This window comes from Polyergus mexicanus, unplaced genomic scaffold (assembly GCF_030449975.1).
Source record: "Polyergus mexicanus isolate NDT 795.1 unplaced genomic scaffold, iyPolMexi1.0 SCAF_10, whole genome shotgun sequence".
Classification (NCBI taxonomy): domain Eukaryota; kingdom Metazoa; phylum Arthropoda; class Insecta; order Hymenoptera; family Formicidae; genus Polyergus; species Polyergus mexicanus.
This window is the reverse complement of record NW_027223330.1, coordinates 2,384,540-2,409,065: the sequence shown is the minus strand read 5'-3', so window position 1 is coordinate 2,409,065 and position 24,526 is coordinate 2,384,540. Positions and strand designations below refer to the sequence as shown.

The 24,526-nt window shown below is 32.8% G+C and overlaps 1 protein-coding gene across 3 annotated transcripts; it reads left to right on the top strand.

The window, feature by feature from the left end:
• Positions 1-5,677: 5,677 nt before the first annotated feature.
• LOC138936988 (pyrokinin-1 receptor) lies at positions 5,678-24,512 on the top strand. 3 transcript variants are annotated; one of them, XM_070302829.1, is made up of 7 exons: positions 9,896-10,137; positions 10,413-10,475; positions 11,615-12,479; positions 12,818-13,224; positions 21,555-21,772; positions 22,202-22,640; positions 23,182-24,512. In XM_070302829.1, exons 3-7 carry the CDS (start codon positions 12,046-12,048, stop codon positions 23,439-23,441), a joined length of 1,758 nt encoding a protein of 585 aa, XP_070158930.1. In that variant the 5' UTR covers positions 9,896-10,137; positions 10,413-10,475; positions 11,615-12,045; the 3' UTR covers positions 23,442-24,512. The 3 variants fall into 3 exon arrangements, with proteins under 3 accessions (XP_070158929.1, XP_070158930.1, XP_070158928.1); XM_070302827.1 differs by having other exon boundaries at positions 23,179-24,512; XM_070302828.1 differs by lacking the exons at positions 9,896-10,137; positions 10,413-10,475 and adding an exon at positions 5,678-5,812 and having other exon boundaries at positions 23,179-24,512.
• Positions 24,513-24,526: the final 14 nt, after the last annotated feature.

Genomic DNA, 24,526 nt, shown 5'->3' with positions numbered 1-24,526 from the left:
AGAAGATGAAGTAATAATTAATCTCGTTATAGAATGTGGTCACTCTGAATGTGGTATCAAAATGTAAACTCGATCAAAAGAGAAATTATGTTGTTCTGAATATTATTCGACTTATAAATTCGAATTAATGATGGAGCAGATTTAAATTTGATTTGATTTTACGATGGAAAATATTTAAGATCGAGCTTAATTTTTTTCATTTACAAATTCTTTTAACAAGAAGTGAAGAAATGTAAAGTCATGTTTCCGCCAGATATGTCTCTGAGCTTGAAGTTCCGTACGACTTCTCCGCTCGTATATTTTATCAAACGATAATAGCAACTGCCGTCATTTCCGCCCAATAAAAACTGCGTGCTAGTTTGTCATCGTGCTCGATTGGCGTTTATCACATTCAAGAAAGGTCTGCCTTTTATCGAAGAAAGAATATCACACTAATTTTCTAAACGATCTTGTAAAGAGTCTCGCGCTTTTATCAAAATCTGGTTCTATTAGATAGTAGCAGGATCGCTGACAAATTCAAAGTTTCAATTTTTTTTCTTAGCCAAAATGTGTCGTATAGTTTTTGAGTTGTATAAGTAATTAATAATGCTGTTGAAGAGGCGTGAATAAATATAATTTTAGAAATTTTGATCTTTCTATAATTTTAAATTAATGTTAACAAAATATTAAATTTGTTAATTACAAAAATATCTTAATGTCGCAGATTGAAAAAATGCACAAAACAATCATCGCTTCTCTTTTTCTCTTACATATGTTAAAAAGTTTAGTATTCATTGCTGATTCGATAGAAATAGGGGGAACGTTCTGTATACCTTCATATTATAACTTTTGTTTGAACAGACTCCTGCAAACTTGATAGTCTTTCTACGAGCGCATATGTGTTGCTAGATTAGCATCAGACGTATTACGTAATAAATCATTTGGATGATCAAATATTTATTGGCGAATCTCTACGCAAGCAGCATTCGATTAAATCATTTTACTGTATTATGATTAATAAAAGCTGCTTTATAAATAAAATTAATATTTTGTCAATTAAATCGATTATTTTACAAAATTCTCTTAGTAGCTGTGTATTTGTATCTTAAAGATTTTATCTTTATTATATAATCGTAAAAAGATCTTTTAAAATCACAAAAAATGTATGTTATATATATAACAGTTATAAAATAAAGCTTTTCTCCTAGGACGCAAGCAATGCAATTAAATCGAGAAATCTTCTGTTCCGCAAAATCCTTTGTATCACACACACACACACATATATATATATACTATTAATTGATGCTTATTCTCCAGGAAAATCATACAATTCCGCATATGGAAGTACTCTATGGAAAATCTCAAGCGTATCACAAATACACGCATTCTAAAATAGCTTCACCTCGATTAATGTATATATATATATATATATATATATATATATATATATTAAAATTTAAATATAATGGCATTTGATTCTTCGTCTTCTTCTTCATTGACGTCGCAGCTACGTGCCCTTCAAACGCGCTCGTGCGTCACGTACTTGTGATTATGATCGAGGCACCACGGGGGTTGAATTTAATAGATCGCCATTCAAAGATTGTGATAAACGCACAAAAAAATAAAATAGCGAGACAAGAAGAATTCGTCTCTCACCGTACAGAACAATTAATGTCAACTACACAATATTCTTTTCTCTACATTTCACGAGAGAGTTTCTCAGTAACAAAAGACGAAAACTTGGCGAAAGGATTAAGATTCTCCTCCCTTGTACATATACTTTATTCCGCTCGCGAAATTATTGGTCCCGGTTAATTTCTCGTTTTATTCAACTCGGCAATCTCGCGAACTTTCTTTATTCCAAGTGAAATCTTTGCTGATGCATTAACTCTTCTCTGTTTCTCATTCACGAATGCATGTATTAGTGACTCTCTAACGTCACTGATATCCTCCTACACATTCATTTTTTAATCGGGTCACAATCATTTGATGTCATACCATGTGGATTTCGTTCGATTTATTCAAGTTTCTTTCGTATCAATTTAAAAATTGGCGAAAATTATCTTCTCTCAGTAATCCACGAGCAATTGCTTCGATTGTTTTTTATAGAATTCGCAAATGATCAACGGAAAGGAGAGACATGTTGGCGAATACGCTGATACAACCGATCGGTCGAATAATTTTATAAATATGGCCTTCGAAAGATTCAGCAATCGTAAAAGTCGGCGAGTCGTCGTTATTTGCCGTCAGAAAATCTTCCAGATAAGAGATCTTTTCTGGAGAATATGCTGGTACATATTATATCGTCCCTCAAACGTTCGACGATTTTATTTAGGGAAACGAGAGTGATTACACGACTGATACGGTGAGATAATCGTTCTTTTGCCATTATGGAAAATTGAATAACGTCCCATAGATTTTTCCCCCTTGTTTCACATTGCGGAAGAAATATTTGAGATTTACGTTGAAAAAAGAAATGCGAAGACATCGAGATTCGATCTGTTAATCGATTAAATAATCGATTAATTAAACGCGCGACACAGAATGAACAAGCAACGCAAACGTTATGAATCAGTGGATATCTTTTTTTCTCTTGGCATTCCTTTCTCGAATTTGAGTAATTTTGAGCTGTCTAATAATTGTATATTATAGGAAAAATTAATAACTTTATTATAGGAAGGATTAATTACTTTTTTATGTATAAAATAATAATGTTTTGCTATAAAGCTTCACGAAATTCTCGTGGGATGCAATTTGCTTTGAGCTACGCAAGAAAAATTCTCGTGATCTCTATTTAGTGAAGCTTCGATTAAACTTTCCTAATAAGATGATGAAAGAAACATTACACGTGTCACGTTGTTATATCGATGTAGCGATATATATACAATATAATCGCGACCATTTGCGTAGAATGGAGGCTTGAATCGATATGGAAAGCATTAAATAAAATTATAAAACTGGCAAATCGTTCACTTTTAAGCACACTCGACAAGAAAGATATCGCGAATACTCATTCGAACGCACCTTTTATTTGAATAAATTGCTATTACCCAGTTTATGGTGTGCAAAGAGTTCTGTTGATCGGAAATATATTTGTTTTACAAGTCTAGTAAAAGTGCACGTATATGATGTGTGTGTGTGTGTGTGTATATATATATATATATATATATATATATTTACTTATACATAAGATATATAGGTTCATTCTCCAAATCCATCATCAATTTTCTGAATTTCATTATTTTTCTTTTCCTTTTATCATCGTGAATTAAAAGACAATAATTTTTCATGACTTTTTCGCGAGCTAGGGACAATTTCAACTCGTGTATCTTATAATTATCCTATCAAAATTACGCAAAATGTGATCTGGTAATATATAATTTAAAATCATCAATACCAAAATTTTTGTTTGACATAGTACAATAAAAAAGAGAAGAAATATTTCTCACAGAGAAAGTTTCAAGACTGTCGGACTTTGAAGAATTATCACAAGTAATTTTTTCATATCGTCTGGAACTGTCTTTAAGTAACTTCGCAAAACTTGAGCAAAAAGCCGATTATATTCACGCTAAAGTGCGTAAATTCTTTACTTCTCTCTTTTTATAATAATCTTATTCGACTTCGATTAAATACGCAAAATGGCAATTCTACTAGCCTTTCTTCGCTTTATTGAAAATAAAATAATAAAAAATTATATAATTTTCCATAATAATTATAATATAAAATAATTTCTCTTTTTTATATACATATTAATTGTTAGTATAATTTATATATAAAATTCTATTTTTGCACTCTTTTGATTGTTTCTTTGAATTTTTAAATTGATCGACTTCATTAAAATCTCCATAAAAGCGAAAGAATTTTATGACTTGTTTCTTAGGTCACAATTTGTCGATAAGATCAATCTGTCTTTGCAAAAAAAAAAAAAAAAAAAAACTGTAAACTCCTATTTCCGTAAAAAGTTTTGTCGATTCTTCTGGGTGATCCTTCTAAGTGAGTAGTTTCTATTCAATGTATGCAAAGAGGGAGAATTAGTTCCATTCCTTCTTCTACGGATTGAGACGATAGTGTCGTTTCTAGTAGTGAAAATACATAAAGATGGAATTGCAAAAAAAGTCCATGATGGATGTCATTGAGAGAGAGAGAGAGAGAGAGAGAGAGAGAGAGAGAGAGAGAGAGAGAGAGAGAGAGAGAGAGAGAGAGAGGAAGGGAATAATAACAGAAAAACAATAACGGGGAAGGAACGGGAAAATTGGATAGTACACACAATGGATCGCATAAAATGAGCGAATAAAATTTGCATTGACAGATATCACAAGCACGGCGAGTGCGTACGAATATGCATAACTCGTATTTCTTTGATTTTTACGAGTGCCTTTTCTCAAGCTTGTCCGATGAAGTAACGATGACATTTTTTACATCTATTGTACTTAACACTTACTTTAATCTAAAAGAGAAAGTTTAATTTTTTAAGTACTAAGAATCTTTATATAAAATCTCTAATTTAGAATTCTCTAATAATAGCATGGAATTCTAAAAATAATTATTTCCTTTAGATCGTATTATAATATACAATATATATGAAGAATAATTATCTTTTTTATAATAAATTTTATACAAGGAAAAATAATTATAAAACACATTTGGGTTTCAAAGGCATTGCTTTATGAATATTTAATATATAAGTATGTTCGGAATGTCGATTGAATTTTAATTTTCTAGAGAGAATGGTTTTTAATCGATCACCCCACAATGCATTTCGTTGCATCGGAATGGAAATCCAGCAATAAGGCGAAAAATACGATATGGGTAAATGGAAGAAAGGTCAATTCGCGCCATCAAAGATCGTCTTTTAAAAGCCATCTGGTTGAATGTTGAAATGCAAGGAAATTGAATAGACGAAAGAAAATCGCTAATGAAAAATTACGCCATCGTGTGAACAGCGGGATTGACAATTAAATGCTGTTAGTGCGAGAAAGCGTTTTCAAGAGAACGAGATGTCCACGAGAGATTCGCGCGACAGCAAAGACAGCTTAACTTTATTTTTGCCGTAAATTCTCCTTTACTGCGTCATTTTAGTTCCCACAAGGGCAGCAGGTATTTATACAAGTGTTTATACAATCCTAAGTTTACGATTAAAAGGCAAAAAGGACTATTTTTGATGTAAACGATTGTCCCGATTATTTTATCAAAATTTCTTTCTCTCTGATAATAAGTATAATGAAATTTAAAATTTTTAAATATATAAGTCTCCCTTTCTCTCTCAGTTACGTTTTCTATAAAATTTATAACTTACAATTCAAATCCTATATTCAAATTCTATAGCTGATTTGCATTTTTGAAATATTGAACAAATAAGTAACTTTTGGACTCAAAAAACTAAACTGCCCAATTTTTTTTTTTTTTTTTTTTGTAAATCTGATAAAACATATAATTATTGCACACACATTTTTATTAAAATGAAGCATAAAACTAGTATCCAACGTTATGTCTATGTCTATATTCGCGTGATATCTTAGACAAAATATTCTCAGCCTCGTAAAGATCAAACTAGTTTCATTATGATACGAGGAGATGATCGCGATCTTCGCGCTGGCGCAAAACCCCACCATGGATGTCTTCCGTACGCGCTAGTTTCGAGGGAGGATTCGATATTTCCATGGCAAATCGAGTTGGACTTTTTCCGCGACACGATGCGACGCTCATATGATCTCGCGATCTCGTGAAAGAGAATAAATACGACGCATATCGTGCGTACAACGATCGTGTATCGTGCTATCTCAGATCTTTCAAATTGGATTTTCATCGGGCTTGAAAGAACACACACATCATCGTAAGGAAATATATATATATATATATAGTTGTAAATATACATGAAATAAGTGTGCGCAAAAAAGAGAATGTGTGTGAAAAGAATATTAATTCAGGCATATAAATAGAGCGATGCAAGATAAAACATAAACGCGACAAATTACTATATCAAATAATAAAGAAAAATAATTTTGTGAAATAATTAAGATAACTTCGCGTCCAGAAAGTAGAAGTAAAAAAAACTCTAAAAATTATTGACACGGAATCTCATGTATTGCGGACACACACGTATTATTGTTTTATTGATAAATGATGTAGTAAATATTTTGTCGATGTATTGTTGTTCTACTGAAAAATGATATACACTATATATTTTTGAAAGAATGATTTCATGATGTCGGGACGTTGGCACTATCACAAGAATAACGTGCTTGGCCTCCATTCTCATTTTATTTTTATTTAGTGAATCCATTCTTTAAAAAGTATCAAAGTTTATTGGTGTCACTTTTTTAACCATGCTGACTGATCACGCTTTATGTTTATGTCGTGAGCAGCTGTCATCGCCAAAGTAACGTATTTTGACAGTTTGAAATGTAATATTTTATTTGTCAAATATACATTTTTTAGTTGTCTTTGAAGCGTAAAAAAAATCATAGCACATTTTTAAATGGCGTATTACGTTTGTAATATATATGGTTATAACTTTTACGCATCGATATTTTTTTTAAATTTTGTTTCATTAAAAAATATACGGCATAGAAAAATAAATGGCGCGTATATACATAACACTTAGTAAAATTTTAGTGAAAGAAGAAAAGAGTGTATTTTCTATCAAGAGAGAGAGAGAGAGAGAGGGGGAGAGCTACGTGTATTTCTAAAAATAATTAAATATAAAAAAGAGATATAAATATAAATATAATTTTTTTTTTAATAAATTTTAATAATAATCGATATATTATATAATTTTTATATATGCATACGAAATACACACAGAAACAAATTAGCTTAGAGAAAACAAAATTGTTAATAGTATAAACAACAAAGGAAATTATAATCGCAACATATATCAGGACAATCGAGATCAACGATGACAAGTTAAAAATCCTTTGCAATATTCTGAAAATCAACAGGTGACTCGAATCTCGTGCGAGTCCAGATTAAAATTTATGGTCATTGTGTGCATCGTGCGATTGAATACGAGCGAGAATTTGTTTCGACTTTTGTAGCGGAGATAGCCATCATGATTTATGCGATTAAATATATTTTTGATGAGAAATAAATGTAAATTTGAAACGTGCTTGTTCGGAAAATTATTATCCGAGGATGATCATCGCTGATTGATAAATAATATATATCCTGATATATAGACGAACTCCTCCTATACAAACGATTACTCTTTGAAAATCGCAAATTGAATTTATCTTCGTTATTTCTCGCAACATGATTTCGTACGCATATAAAAAAAAAAACCAAAAAGCATGCAAAACGTTATCAGCGTAATAGAGAAAAAAAAAGAAAAACATAAAGCGAAGACAATGCATTTGTTGACGTTGCACAAAGATTAAAGAAAGGAATTTTAAAACTCGATTCGATATTTTTCTTCACTTTGCAAAAGAAACAAACGAGAAAAAACTTTTTTCATTACTTTACAGTAATTATTAATTATTTATATTTGACATTATTTTCTTTCTTCGCACTGTGTGATATTAGTAAGCATCAGATTTTCTCAGGCGAAAATTAAATAGAAACATTGCACATACAAGGAACACCATCAGCCAACATCATTTTTATATTTAGGAAAAACTGATATAAATAGAACCAGCAAAATCAATTATAGTAACAAACTATTTAAATGTCCATAACCAGTTAAACATTTTTGCTTTTTCGGCAGAGAGAAACGAGATTTTGGAGTTGTGGAATTAAAAATCGCGCACTTTAAAATTATGGGGAGTAAATGGCTTGATTCATTATAAAAACTATTTCATTTAACGCTTTCCTCGACATTTTCGCCTCTCTCATCATCTTCGATTTCATTGTCAGTCGAGCGAGAAATCACCACCGCGCTATCGACGCGTTATTAAACGCTTGCGTTAATTATACCATAATATTATCGTATGCGATAAATCGTTCGCGACGATAGATCAATTGATTGATTACGATCCTTCCTCCGAGTTTTCATACTTTGTTTTGAACAAATAGTTTAGCATTTTCTGTTATTAATTGATTATTAATTGACGTCATGTTTTTACGCATTTCCCTCCTTCTATTTACATCGAAGTTAAGCAATGACGCAAAATCGGACGATCCAATTCGATTGAATAATAAATTGAGTTATAGTTTCGAATTCCTGTCAATGTCTTCCGCGAATGAAGGATTAATCTCTCGATCGATAGCTGTCCGTTGTTCTAATATAAAGCTCCGTATGTTAGTAGAACTACGCAATATTGTTCCTTCAACAACATTTGTTATGTGGAGCTTGAATTTAAACCGCTTGTTGCTTTCCACACAAATAACTCTATGCACTCAACATGTTACATCGCGCATTGTTTCAACAAGAGGATCGTTGTTTATTAATTCACTGATACTCATTTAGTAAGAGGCTGTAACAAAATTGTGCGGAAATTTTTTCGGTGATAAAATCGCGCGAAAACGCCGGCGATCTTAAAAGCATTATGCGTAAACAAACAAATGCGATAAACACTTACTCTTAGTATAAATCAAATCAAGCGCGTAACAATACGTGTAACAAGTAAATACGTGTGTGATATAAATAAATGATTTTAGCGATTTGCGTCTGAAGAATTTAATCAAATGCAGCGAAATTCACGATCGCTTTTATCGGAGCGATATAAATATCACGCGAAGACGCGACTAATTATTCGTAATACATTAAAAATCAACACGTTAGGAAGAAGAATTCAAAATCAATAATAGAATTGATGCAAATTATATTCGAGTTATTTGCGATTCTGTTACCCGCGATATGTTTGAGTACTTAGCTTCCCCTTCAGGATAAACCTTCCAGGTACTAAGCCCTCCCACCAACGTCAAGGTGTACCCTTTGGGAGGGTTAGATTATATAATTTTGTAATAATAATATATAATAAATAATATATAATTATATTATATCGCACACATTTTTTAAATATAAGCGAATAATTAACAGAAATTAAAATTTAAGAAAGATGATTGCCTATCTTTACAATGATATAACGAGAAGAACGACAGCTTTTATTTTTTTTTCAAATTGTATTTTATTAAATCATATATGATAATAAAAAGAAATCAATGTAGCGTGTGCTTTGTAATTTTCCACATGTCATAAAATGCCTGATGAAATAACTATCTCGCGTTATACGATTTTTTTTATTGCTATTTCAAAAGCCTCGCCGTTTTATAAATATAAAACTTAAGTGAAACAATAATAAATAATGACAGCTGTAAAAGAGGAGCAAATTGAAATGTGTTAGGGACCAAGTGTCCCGCGAAATTTTGTTTGACAAGACGCGACCGTGATCTACTAACCCAATGACAAGTCGACACGCTTCGAAGATTCGCGTCAAAGCTGTCAAAAGTTTTAACAAATAAAGGAATATAAGTCGAGTAAGATATAAGCATAAGAAGAAAAAAACCGATTTTTGAAGATGAACGGTTTGACAAATGAGAAAACTTAATAATTCATCAAAAATGATCAATGTGTAAGATTTATTTTTTAAACATACTGGCAATTTTCATCGAACATTAAAGAGGCGAGAAAATGTAAAATAAAAACAAATCAAAATAATTAACTATTAGAGTATTTTTCGAACAGTGTTTAATGTTTCATGTTTGAATACAATTAGATAATGCTGGTTTGAAATCTCGAAGAAGAGAACAATCCTATAGTGTCGAGATAGAGAGAGCCCATGTGTATTTGTATCGCGGCGCTTACGAAATCGCATTGCTGATGAAAAACATCATCAAATGCAGGCAACGAAATTAAAGCCGAATATACCAGTACGCACGGATGAAAATAGTGTTCGTCAGTATACCGATGCAGAACGTGTTTAAATTTAAATACTCCGCGTTCAGGAGCAAGCATAAGGTAGTAGTGGTTAGCGGCTTGTGGAAAGCGTTCCACAGTGTCCAGTTTGTTTGTCGAAACGGACGCCGGCTGTAGTTCACATGGCTGGCAAACGAAGAGTGTGTGTTCTGTACGGACTAGATCTTTCAATTTATAAAGAGAAATATATATTTTATGTTCGACTCCAATTTGGCATATTAGAGAAAGAAAGTGATTAATTATCAAAAATATTAATGTTATTGGAAACGTAATTGAGCATGTGCCAAAAGTGTTATCTTATTCAAGTAAGCGAAAGTGTTATATATATATATATATTTTATGTGCGTGTATAATATCAAAATATAGTTTTTAATAAAAAGAAATATATACATGATTTATAATACATGTTACGTAATACCTAAAAGAATTATTTATTTCTATATATTTTATCACGTTTCTAAATATCGTCGCAATTTTATTTCGTCAAAAAATATTATTATATTTCTATCATTTCTGCATAATGATTTATTATACTTGGCGAAATGTAAACAAATTAACATTTTGCTGATACTTTGTATAGGCGGTAGTGTACGTATAGAAAAGGAAAAAAGGAACTCGGCGAAATACGATGCGTCAGATTAACGTATGTATCAGAAAAACAATACTCTTGTCAAAGAGCGATTAACACGACAGTAATGGGAAAGCGAATATTCATTTTAACAAACAGAAATATCATACATATAACGGAGAATTATCTATCTCGCGCAATTAAAACTTTTTGAAGATTTCTATCTCGTTTGCAAGATATCAAACGGATAATTCGCTGATAGCTCCACGCGTTAAAAATTTATTATGAAATGTGTTATTTGATCAAAATATACCGATCAGGATATCGATCATATAAATTTTTTCTAAAGCGGAAACGTGAAAAGTAAAAATTTTACAATTGAAATTAATGGAAAATTATTTCACTTTTTACATTTCCGCCTTAGGGAAAAGTTACATAATCGATACTTACATTTGCGTCAGCGAATAATGAATAAAGCTATTAAACATTGTCAAGGACAAATTCTTATCAACGATTACATTAGGATTCGTCGTATAATTGATTAAGATATAAATAACCGATCACGTTAAACTCTTGTAAAATAACATTATGGCAGGTCCGCATAATAATTTTCTATGCCCGCAAAAATTGGTTTAATCCAAAAAGAACATCTTCGCTGCTCGCAAGTATGTTAAATGTTGAAAAATCAAATGTGTTAAATGCATTATCAATGAAAGATTACACTAAAGATTAATTAGAGCTTATATAATAATGATAATAATAATAATATGCGCTTAGAAATTAAACACATTAAATATATTAATAAAAATTCACATTAGAGTATATGTGAGGGGGGGGGGGGGGGAGTGGGGGGTGAGACAAACAGTCAGACGAACAATATTGCACGGCTCCAAGTTTGATTGGGGAATTTACAGGCGGCCCCTCAATTCGCGCAAATTGACCGAAATTAATCGAAGCAGCGGGAGAGAATGCGGAATGTCGTATTAATGGATGGATAATGAAAACCGCTATCCACAATACTATAATATGTGTAGTACCATTTATAATACGCCATTACGTACAAACGCCGTGGGATGGAAAACGCTGTAATCCCGATCTCGTTTAAATTTACTCGCTCGATTATATTATCATATTATTGATGTGTCTCGCTCTTTGAAAATCATCACTGTGTGTCGGATATCGAGAAGAACTTGAAGAATTTGTTGTAATTTTAGGTTCAACACGCGAACAAAGATAAACAGCGAAAAAGGATCGTCATGAATATATTTTGATTCGTGGAAAAATACACGTCGGGCACAAAATATATCGAGATCTATCAGCAACGTTGACAATAAGCTGGGATTCAACGGCGAACATATGGGAGAATGTCAAAGATAACGGAAAAATATTTCATTTTACGAAATACATGCGTGGAACAGTATCAGTGACGATGACCTGACATGCTAATAAGTTTCGAACAGCGAAAATATAAGCGGCGATTTATCAGCGTATAAATATTCAATGCTTAATAGCCTGATTATCATGAGATCTGAATCGTCAATCTCGAGAAAACGAAGCCGGCGAGTATTTTCGCCAATTCTTGTCCTATTACCTGACGCCGATTGTTCGCCGATCCCGAAAGAACGATAAGGACAAAATAAACAGAATGATTTCGACGATAGAAAATATTACGAGGATCCTTGAAGAAACTGCGGGAGACATCTGGGAAAATTATTCGAGCACGAACGCCGCCTTCCCGAGGGAAGAAAGCGCGTCCGATCGCCGGGACTCCCTGTACGTCGTACTACCGATCACGGTCATCTACGTTATAATCTTTTTCACCGGCGTGATCGGCAACATCTCCACATGCGTGGTGATCGCACGCAACAAGTCCATGCACACCGCCACCAATTATTATCTCTTCAGCCTGGCCGTGTCCGACCTCTTACTGCTCATTTCCGGTCTGCCGCCGGAAATGTATTATATATGGTCGCACTTTCCCTACGTCTTCGGCGAAGTATTCTGTATTATTCAGAGCTTCGCCGCGGAAACCTCGGCTAACGCCACCGTTCTCACTATCACGGCCTTCACCGTCGAGAGGTAAGCGTATAGGAATCTATTAAGTATCACGCATGCTAATCTGATGATTGACAAAATGTCAAATATACGCTGATGCCTATCGATCGATTTTTTTGATAGTACTACGCGTACCGTGTTTATTTTTCTATTCAAATCTCTAACAACTTCCATGATATAGAGATCAAGAAAATAAACGTTGCTTTATAGAGCCCCTTTTCCTCTCTAGCTTTGATTTCAGATTATAAATAAACATATCGATGTACAATCCTAACACCTAGAAAAAACAACCGATTATAACCAGAAGCAAGACAATCGCTTTTAACTTTCTTATTTCTTCCCTTCTCTCTTTCTCTCCCCAGATACGTGGCGATCTGTCATCCTTTCATCTCGCATACCATGTCGAAACTGTCCCGAGCAATCAAATTCGTGGTGGTGATCTGGCTATTAGCCCTCTGTCTCGCAGTGCCACAGGCCATTCAATTCGGCATCATCTACGATTACGTCGACGAGAACGCAATCCTGGACAGCGCCAGGTGCTCGACGAGGTGGAAGCTGATCGAGCACGCGTTCGAGATCTCGACCATTCTGTTTTTCGTACTGCCGATGACGATCATCATCGTGCTTTACATACTGATCGCCATCAAGCTGCGACGTTCGAGTCTACTAACTGTCACCGACAGCAAAAGACATCGCGTACCAAGTGGATTGAATCAGGATAATGCCAGAAGGAAGACGAACGCCCAGAGAAATGTCATTCGTATGCTTAGTAAGTAGTAGCCTCACTTTGATCTTCGAAAATTACTATTTGTCGAAAATTGAGTTTATTTTGATTCTCTTCAATGATGAATCATCGTTCCATGAGACTTCAAGATTTATATCGAAGTCCGCACGCAAATTCGGTGGAAAATTGACGATGATCCGTTAAAGCTTAAGATATCCTCTAAGGTAAATAGGTCAAATTATATAGCAGATTTTCCCATAGCTAAGTAGAACATCATAATTTTCAATAAATTTTAAGTGAATTTTAATGGAATTTTAATTTAAAAACTTGGCTATAATATTTATATACCAGACATATGTATAATTAAAACTTTGAAAACCTTGAAAACCTTGTTGCCTTGAAACCAAGCTCAGCGATGAATCTGTCCTTAATATTTGTCCTACTTATCCACTTTACATTTTTCTATACGATATTGGAGCGATGTTTTCAACAAATCCTTCCATCGGCACAGAGATATTGTAAAATTTTTATCGAAGATTTTATTGAATATATAAACCTCTGAGAAGATTGTTTCTCCCCCAAAGTATAGGGGTAAAAATTGAAACAATTACAGATAAATTATACAGATACTTAACAATTACTTTTTATATAATGAAAATTTCAATAAAATTTATTCAATAAATTAATGTTGGTATAAGCGTGTAAAGCAGATTCTACGCTTCGTAAAATATCATGAGGCGGAGTATATGTTACGTGGCCCATTACGATCCCCTTCAGCGAAAACGAGAGTCGTGTACAATTTCGTGTGAAGGTCAGGTAGTCGGGACTTCGAAGGAATGTTTATTCGCAGAAACGCAATAAAAAAAATTACGAATTTGCTAATTTAATATTCCAATTAATTAGAAATCAGATTTGATGCGAAAACAGATACCACATGTTTGTTTCCACAAAATCCACGTATAATGCTTGTTATTAATAAGCTATCGTTTCCGAAAGTCTTGGAAATACCCATGCGAGAAAAATATTGAGAAAAAAACCGGTTTATCCGAATCGATCCCAATCAGATATGATCAGTCGCATCGACGTGCCTAGCTTCCCGAATTTTTTTCACAACGGAAGACTGCGGTACCAGGGAAGGGCCTTGGGAAGGAGGGGGGAATCGCGTAAATATCAAAAAATAACGAAAAATTTTTCTGACCCTTGGGGGAATCGGGCGTCATTCGCGTCCTGGGATTTTATAATCTCGTATAAAATCCTCCCGTTGCGCGACATCGATGTCATTCGATATGACGAGATGGGTCTTCTTCATTCACGTGTTATTTATTTCGCATCAAGTTACGAACATATTCTCGACATATCCGACTATAGAATATAAATTTCAGGAAATCTATTTACATATTTATAAACACACACACATTTTTATCTTCTATTCTTAAAATATCTCTACTCTTTTTGTCATTCTCCAATTTTTGATATAATTATACCTTGACTATGCGCGTGCCAAAATGATTTTACTTGTCACAGATATTTTTCTTGTATAATAAAAGAGTTATCAAGTTTTTTTATCGTACTCGGTTTCTATATATTTTTTTTTATTGTCCTCTAAAAAGCTAAGAAAAATTTTTCAAATTTATTTTTGTTGAAACAATTTTTGTTTTATATATATTGTATATGAAAATAGTTTTACGCTTCGCAACAATTTACGATCACTGACACATCTTTTGGAAATCATCGTCGATCGAAAAAAAAAAAAAAAAAAATATCTACACTGCTTGAGCGTGTAATATTACAGATCGTCACGATATGACATTTTTATTATATTAATGTTTGTCCGTGATACGAATGAAATCAACAAATAACTTATGGGCGGTAGGAGGCCTATCAACAATCCCTCGAGGTCCGGGTTATTTTCGTCGATACGATTGGACGAAATTTTCGGGATCGTCGGCCGTGCCTATATCTCGATGAAATAACTGAATGATTTCGGACTTGATTACATTATAATTGTATATTTTCAGAATTATTAATTGTTGATCAAATCGAATAGATCAAACGCGAATAGAGACGTCGAATGAAATATTTCTGGATGTGTTATTGGACACATTATTAAGGCTAAATTATATTTCTCTTCATCGTCACACACATCTCGCAGAATTTGTATGATGTCAGTGAATTTCTTGGTGTCATTTTAAAAATATTTCTTTTTAATGAAATTAGAGAAAATCAAATTTTTTTTTTGTTTATATAAAATAAAAATTAAAAGAGATCGTGAAAATTAACAAAGATATAATAAATTTTTCAACGAATAATAAAACGTTTATTTCTCGCGCATGATTTTAAACGGATATTATACGAGCATAACTTTAAAATTGTACGTAAATATATAAGATTCACAATATGGCGATCAATATTTGTCTTAATATCGTTATACTTAGCGCTTAATATAAAAACCGCACCGTCATCGATATCATTTGTCATCGGTGTAATACAACATTCATGCGACGCAAAAAGTCAAGTCGGCATCTAATGGTATCTCAAGTAAGATGACGAAATTTGAAATATGAAGTAATATGAGATCCCGAAATTACAGCATTTTTCTCAAGAGTTATCCTCTTTCCTTCTTCTCTTCCTCCAATTTTCCACGCTACGTGCACGTTTCAGGTATTCAGGGATTCGTGTCCGAAACCCCGAGAGGAGAGAATTATTCCTCTCGGTAATAGCCGCAGATAAATAACCCGTGCTCTTCTGCTTTTCACGCTTCTAATCTTTTACGGCGACACGCGGCAAGTTCTGATTTTATTCGCGTCGACAAATCGGCTTCTCTGCCGGCCTCTTTATTGAATTTCTTCGGAACTTTGGTCTCTCCCTTCTTATCGAATCTCACGAGGCAAATTTAAGTGACACATAGAGAAAAGGGGAAAAATATATATATTGGATACCGATCAATATAACAGAGACATTGATGTGAGTTCAATTCTCTTTATAAAAATGGAAAAATGTCCATCAGAGTGATTGTCATCAATTTTAAATGTCGTATTTATAATAAATATTCGAATTAAATCGTATTTATTAAGAACAAATTAATTATCTTTGTATTCTGTGTGTGTAATTGCTGATTTAATTTACATAAGCTTGTTACATAAATAATAGTTTCCGATAAGAAAGAGATTGAAACCAAACATGATCGTCGCGTATATTTTAATTACGAGTTGTATATTTTTGCTCACTTTCTCTCTCTCTCTCTCTCTCTCTCTCTCTCTCTCTCTCTCTCTCTAAATGTGCAACTGGGCGATTCCAGTCTATTTTCCGACCACAATCTGCTTACATAAGACTCCCAGTGATTCCCGATCGTATGAATGTATTGAAGCTTCCGTATTTTTTCCAGAAAATTAAAAATTCCGTATTTCTTATTGATCAAATTTATGCTGAATTATTATGGCAATTTGCAAATATTTTAAAGATCGCAAAATTATTCCAGATCAGCGATTCGACATTGAAAATATTTTCAGAGCTTTCATCGTATCTCACATACAAACAAGCTCTAGCGGAAAGACGGTGTTTGTAAATTCTTCGCATGCGATCAGCAAGAAATAATATCCAAAAAATTACCAGAAGAATAATATAGAATTTTTCATTAAAGATCGATAAGATTTTTGAAAATATTTGCGAAAAATCACGCTATTGGTCTAAAATTATATTTCACAGGCCCTCGGTATATAATTCCAAATAGCATCACAGATTCTACGCACATTCTACGCCCTAAGCTATAAGTTTGCCAGATGGTAGTCGAGGATCACGTGCTGCACTAAAAATACTAAAATGTCGTGTCTCTCTTACTTTCGATTTCTGGATATCATGAAACCCCATCGAGACAATTACGTTAATTTACCGTTCGTGTCCCATATCGATTTATCAATCTGTTTGGCCATATCAGTGCGAAAGAGAAAGAGAAACCGGATCTCCGTTAAATTATCTTGATTTCTCTTTCTGACGTGTAGCTTAAGATTTTTCCCTTCACTTTCTCTCCCTATCCGGGGAGGGCTTCTACGTGCTCCCTGAAAAAAAAGTTTGTGGCTTATCACACGTGCGTCTCTATTTTCTTTCCTCCTACGCCGATCGAAGACGAAATTCACTTAATCGCATTTTTCACAAATGAAAAAAAGTGAAAATACATTTAATTGGAAAAGAGCTGCGCTGTGATTATTATCGTAATGAAATCAGTGATATTATCAAAAAGTCCATTGAACAAAATAACACACGTTGTGTAAAAGACATACATAATTATATATTGAAAAAAAAAATAATATAATCTAATAAACAATTTAGATAACAAACATCTTTACAAGATCGTTTGCTTTAATCATCGTGCAGAGACGCGACAAGTTATTGATAGGCGATATTACCTCAATCGGAAAACAACCGCTCGTGAATTTATCAAATCCGATGATATACGTAGATTTTATTTCTCAAGACATATTCTATAATAAAAATCACGGTGCACATATCTTTGGAACAGCAAATCTTGCACGTGTGTACGATAAGTCATAAAAATATAAATTTTTTGAGCAAATAAAATTAAATGAATTTTTATATCTTATAATAATTGCCCTTGGCTTTTTCACAATAATTCTTTGTTATTAAATTTCGCATTTGTACACAATCCATTTATGACAACAAAAAGAAATATTCAAACGTGTCTTAATGAGAAATATAACGTTTTGACACATATTTATTCCGTAAAATATTATACATACATGTATAAATCAATCGTCAACCGAATTTGGAACAAAAAATCATTCCAAAAGTCGCAATACGGTTTGTTCGTCGAATTTACGATCCGCATAGGATCACTTATCTTCCCCGATATGTGAGAACGGTTCAGAGATAATCGAAATAAAAAAATGTCGATCATCGTACCGTTCGTATCGTCAAGCATGTGGGCGAATCTCGTTTATCTGACGAACATGCGTAGAAATAAAATCGATTTTTCTTTTGTAAAAATGAATGCACATATTTTTTCATATTTACACGCTATCCAATATTTTACGCCGAAAAACTGCAATAAAACATAAAAACGATGTTTCCGAATCAGTGATGCCGTACGCTTCTGATTGCTTATCTATCAAAAATTGCATATTCACATTTGCAATATCCCGTGAATTGTGAAGCGTTATCAACAAACATTATTTCTTGGAAGTTATAGAACGTTTTTTTTAGATTATACAGAAAGTTTTTCTTTTTCAGCAAATTTAATAGAAAAAAAATAGACGAAAATTATATATTATGAACATTTTTCAAACTCTGATGTTTTATTTTTGTTCTTTTACAAATTAGAGCGATATAAGCCTGTTGTCTTTTATTTCAGATATGTATACTTTCAAATCAACTACGAGCTCTATTTATCTAACCAATCGCGTCTTCTATTAATTTTTACTTGCAAACATTTTCTTGCAATTGGAATGAAGTGTTCGTTTGAAAGAAATCGAGAGTGCTTCCCTTTAAATATCGAGATTTCCTAAGTTACTTAGTGACAGAAATATATTCATAAATTTATTATATTAAAGTTCGATATTTATGGACGATGACGATTTTTCATGTAATATTACATTTGAATTATTTTTTTATATTCCGCTAAATCTTAAAAGTACGAAGATGTTATCTTTTTGTTAGAAACTTTCCAAGTTTCATTACTACGCAAACATTTGCATGAGTCAATTTGAAAACTTTATTCGGCGCCCCACATATAAGTTATTCGCAACTTTGACAGCTGTCACATTCTTCACCCCTTAAATATCGCATGTATAAGAAAGTTACCCCTTTTTATATATACCATTCTTTGTCATAAGTTTTATATCAATTTTCTTTCAATATCAATTATTTGTTTCCCAAATTCGATACATTAAAATATTCATGACATGAAAGCGTTCTTGACATTGGATATTAATTGCTCGTATTATTTTTATTAGATAAAATTTAATCTTTGAGACAGAAAAATAATTTAGATATAAATAAAAATATTAATCATATAATTAAATATTAAATATATTAAATATTAAATATATAAATTAATATTAAATATTAATTATTAAAGATTAAATATAAATTTAATAATATAAATAAATATTAATAAATATATTTAAATTTTGACTTATTTGTTTCTGTTTCTTAGGCACAGAACTTTCAACACGTAATTTAAGAAATGTCACGATAATATCCTCGTAATATTTGTAGATTTTTATTTCGCTCGGCTCTCTTTTTATCTCTCTGTCCCTCTGTTTTTTTGGCATGGATTAATTTTTACAAATTATGTCCATCAATTACTATTATAACATTACTTATACAAAGCTATAATTTTTAATAAAACTCATTAAAAGCTCATGCTTATTTTCAAACAATTTTATCTCGTGCTTAGAATCCTCATAGCGACTTTTTTCGAGTTTTGCTCGTCGTGGTTATAGTCTCTCGAGAATTTTCAAATGAGCATTACATCATCCTTTTTTTCTCTCAAATACGAATGACAATCATTATGAGCATCGTGCCAAGAATTTATTCACGGAATGTACACGAGTTAAGCAAGAAAATCCGTTGAAATTGCTCGCAATGTGCTGTTTACTATAGAAAAAATGGAACGTGTGGAAGATTTAATTGCATTCGTGTTCGGGCGCGTATAATATATGGCTCATAAATATTCCACTTACTTTATATTAGTGTTATTTATGAATAGAAAAAAATTTTTATGAAAGGCATTTTTACATATTTAGTTTTAATTAAGATTGACTAGTGTGAAAAGCGTGTCTGGCTTCAAAAGTTTGAAGAACATTACAAAGTGCGCACTACGCGCACGCTATTTATTTCCTTCTATTATATAATATAATTCGAAATAAAATCTGTATATAATTATAATATATATAAATATATATATATATGCCCACTGCTCACTGGTCACTGCTTACTGTTCATATTTCCGGATACTTGTCGCGAATCGTATTTCGAAAAGGAATTTGACGGAGCGCTTCGCACACTACTACATTATATCTCTCAAATGTTGCCATATGAATGATAACAAGGCCATAACATGTAAACAAAAATAATAGAACGCTATACGCCGCCAAGGCCAAATACCATGTTGTTGATAATTCGCTGCCGAAATATTTTACGTATTATGTCACATTTATATGCGGAATATTAAATTATATAAATATTTTAATCTTTATTAATATGTTTAATATAATGAAAAATGACGATATATCATTATATCTATTTACTAAGATTTAATCTTGAAATATTTGAAAGAAATGATCTTTTCGGAAAATTTACCTTTTTTAGATGCCTCATCGCATATTTTTATAAATGAGAGATATAAAAGCGGGATATACAAAAATTATATAGCCAAAGAATGTTCACGCGCGTATAATGAAAGAATAGAAGCTCTACCTGGACATCGCAAAGGTCGAGAAATATCTGAGAAATTGCGAGAAAACCGTAGATTCGTCTTAATAAAAAGAACACCGTTTTCTGTCATGGTTCACATCGTAATAACATTTTCTAAGTTTTACCAATCATTCTATTTAACGAAACGGTGCATTCTTCCTTTTGACACCTGGTATGCCCTATGCGAAAATCTCTCCGAATAAACTTTGATTATCTTACCTCTCGATAACTTTGACATTTCGCGAAGAATAACAGACGTAATGAAAGCTCCTTTTTCTTGTACGAAGTAATAAAATCGCGGAGCGCGATCTAAAATAACGACAAAGGTAGACGAACGGTTTCAGCGGTGTTATTTGTTATCACGATTTTTCTCAATATGTTTCATAAACCTCATGGAGTTTTAGACAAGAAACTTGTCTACATCTCATAAATGATTAATTTCTTATTTTATGAACTCCAAAATAATATAAAAAATTTCTTTCTTCTTTAAAAATTCTTTTCTAATTTTTATTATAATTATATATAATTATATATAAAAATTTTTGGATGCTTTAGAGAAAATAATTAAAAGTTTCGAAACATATTTCTAACATGTTTCTAATTTTATTACTTTTCTTAATATATTTTCTCAACAATTAATTAGCTTTGCTACAAACTTACTTATTATACATGAATTCTTTCCGATTGAAATTATCGATGAAAGTTTATAAATTTAAATTTTCAAGTACTTTTATAAAGAACATCCCTTGTTTCCTTTATTTCCTGCAAATTATGAGAGAGTGTAAATAATTTAATCAAATTACGCGTTAATCTTACTGCGCAGAAGATACAGGTTTCATTTCATTTTACATCCTTACACACGTCTTACACGCGCGGGAAACTGAGGAATCGAATAAACTTCAGTCTGCCTCAGTGCTAACGAAATATCCTTCTTGCTTTTATAGTTGCAGTGGTGGTGGCCTTTTTCATCTGCTGGGCGCCATTTCACGCACAAAGACTACTGGCCGTTTATGCGCAGAGCACCACATCCGAACCAGAAGATGCCCTGGTCATAATATATACCACGCTTACGTATGTGTCAGGAGTGTTCTATTATCTATCCACCACAGTGAACCCGCTTCTCTACAATATCATGTCTAACAAGTTCAGGGAGGCTTTCAAGGTGAGTTCTTGAGCTCTTCCGGAGAGCTGGATTTAATCGCTTTTAATTTCTCTCTTTACGAGCAATTATTTTATAATCTGGTACTTATGCTTGTGACAGAAGAAGAATAGAAGAATATATATAATATATATAGCTATACGAGACACGCACTCCCATACAGTATATAATAAATAATACATACATAATATATATAATGTACATCATGTATATGATATATAATATAATATACACAGAGTATTTAGGCATATGTACATAATATCTTTTTAGCTTCTTTTCTCTATTTAACTTAATTCTAAAGTTTTTAGCTAGAAGATATTTTTTTATCCATTATCGTTAATACGTCAATTATGATTACATAATAAAATTGCGAAGATTAAGAAGTTTTAAAATTCCATACGCATAATTTCATAATCTTTTTTCTTTTTGCAGTCGATGCTATCTAAGAATTGCGTCAGGAAGTGCTCGTCTCACAGGAGTAGCCTTCGACAGCCGACTTATAGCAGTTTATCGCGGTACCAGAGATCCATGAAGCATCGTTTCGAAGGCGTCCAGCACTCGCCCTCGATATCCATCAGCGACGAGCAGCAGCGATTAATGCATATCGCGCTGCCGAATAACGTAAATTCTTGCGAGGTGAACGGACTGGCGAAATCACGGAACGAGCAACAGATACGACCTGTCGTTGCGATTAGGGAGACCACGAGCTGTCGGGAATACGCCAGAAACATGTCGAGAGGCTCCGATTCTAGTCAGCTCACCATGACAACGTCGTTGGGCAAGCAGGGTCTCAACGACGAAGGCAACAACAACGTGGCCACGAACGAGCGTTCACCGAGGATACATAAGTCGCCGAAAGCTGTCATTTTAGGTAGCATCCGTTTGCTCTCATGGTTTCACGACGCGAATTAATCCGTGGGTTCTATCTCTAACAGCAGTTCTTAAATCAATGAAACAGATCGTTTTTATTTAATGAATTAATTTTTTCCGAGGGGACATGTTCGTGCACAATCTGTTATACTTATATATCTATACATAATTATGTATATATAAAATAAATATTATATCTCGCGAAAATACAAATGATAAAAATCCAAGTGTTTTTATCTCAACTTATTGAAAAAAATATGCTTTGAAAAATTTAAGTAGATATTAGATTTACTCTTTTACGTAAACACGCTTCAACCTTCGATAGGCGGTTGCAAATAGCATAAGATTAGAAAGCTAATATTTCAAAATTGAAAAGAAAATATTAATCAATTACAAAATATTTTGAAATAAATGCTTCTCTCTCTCTCTCTCTCTCTCTCTTTTTCTTTATAGTTTTTACGATTACTTGCTGCAATTTTTATTTATATGTTTCGAGGAAAGCTACGGGAAAAATATTATCAGATGTTTGGCATTTTCAGCAGGGATTCTTACGGAGAGACTTGGCCTCGGCACAAAAGGATTCTTCGCCCAGCATCGAAAAAATTCATCGACCAGCCCGACGAGACCGAAACCGGAAAAACCGTCGGTCATAATGATGTCGCCCAAATTTCAGAGTCACCCAAGCATCGGGAGTGCCAATACGATCAGTAATTCCAGCCTTCAGGATCTCGACGAGACCGAGTTTACCGGGTCTGAGCTGGCGCGGTACATGGGCGAATTGAACTTCGATCTCGTCACCTGACATTCGTTCATCGAGGCGAAACGTCGCTTCTCGAAGTAGATATTTCTCGCGATCTTCGCATGCGGTCTCGCAGACTTATAGAGCCTTTTAATATGAGGATCTTGACACTATAATATCTATATACCCCATACGAGAATGTGCTGTTAAATCTGCAATTAAAAAGTTTAGCGATTAGCAAATCTCGATACATTCGTGGATTTAAGTGCAGGATAATACGCGAGATACATATTGCATCAGCAGGATGAATGAATGCGAAATATGCGACAAATTTGATTAGAATCGATTTTTGTGAAGTTATTATTGCAAGAAGAGAAAAGACTATTGATCCGATTATGCGAAGAGATCTACAGGTATAATATAATAAAACAAATAACGGGAAAGAAAAATGAAAAAGATATGTTAAAGTCGCCTGTGAATCGGATGTTACATAAATAAATACTGTCAGTTATTTTATGCAAGTAGCCAAAAATGCGGCATAAACAAGATAATTGAATGCTTGATATTTAAATTACATACATTTGCGAATATTTTACTTCTCTGTCCAGCTGACTGTTAATAATATAGTACCTCGTGCAAATATAATTTATAATATCGGCGTTTCTTTAAGAATGATAAACATGTATATATAATAAATATAATGATAAAGACGTTTTCGCATTGATGACGCAAATTTCTAGTGGGTAATAATGTGAATTAACTTGTCACGATCGCGCAAGATCGTTCAAGATAGCTTCTTTGGCCATCATCGGTATTAATATTCCGTGATAAATTTATATTTTTAATTGTACAAAAGATTTTAACGCTAATCACAATCAAGAATTTATATAGAATTAGAAACCTGTGTCACACTTATCTTTTAATATATTTTTATTATGCAAAACTATAATTTTTGAGGAGAATTACTAGTTTCCTCCTTCCGACAGTTATCAATTATAAATAAAAGAATAAAGTAAATATTAGATCCAAAACGGATTAAAGTTATAAGATAAGATTAATATTTTTCTTTGCAACTCATTGCTGGTAAAATAAAATTAAGAAAATATTTATAACTAATCAATGCTATGATATTTCTCAATGATGCCATA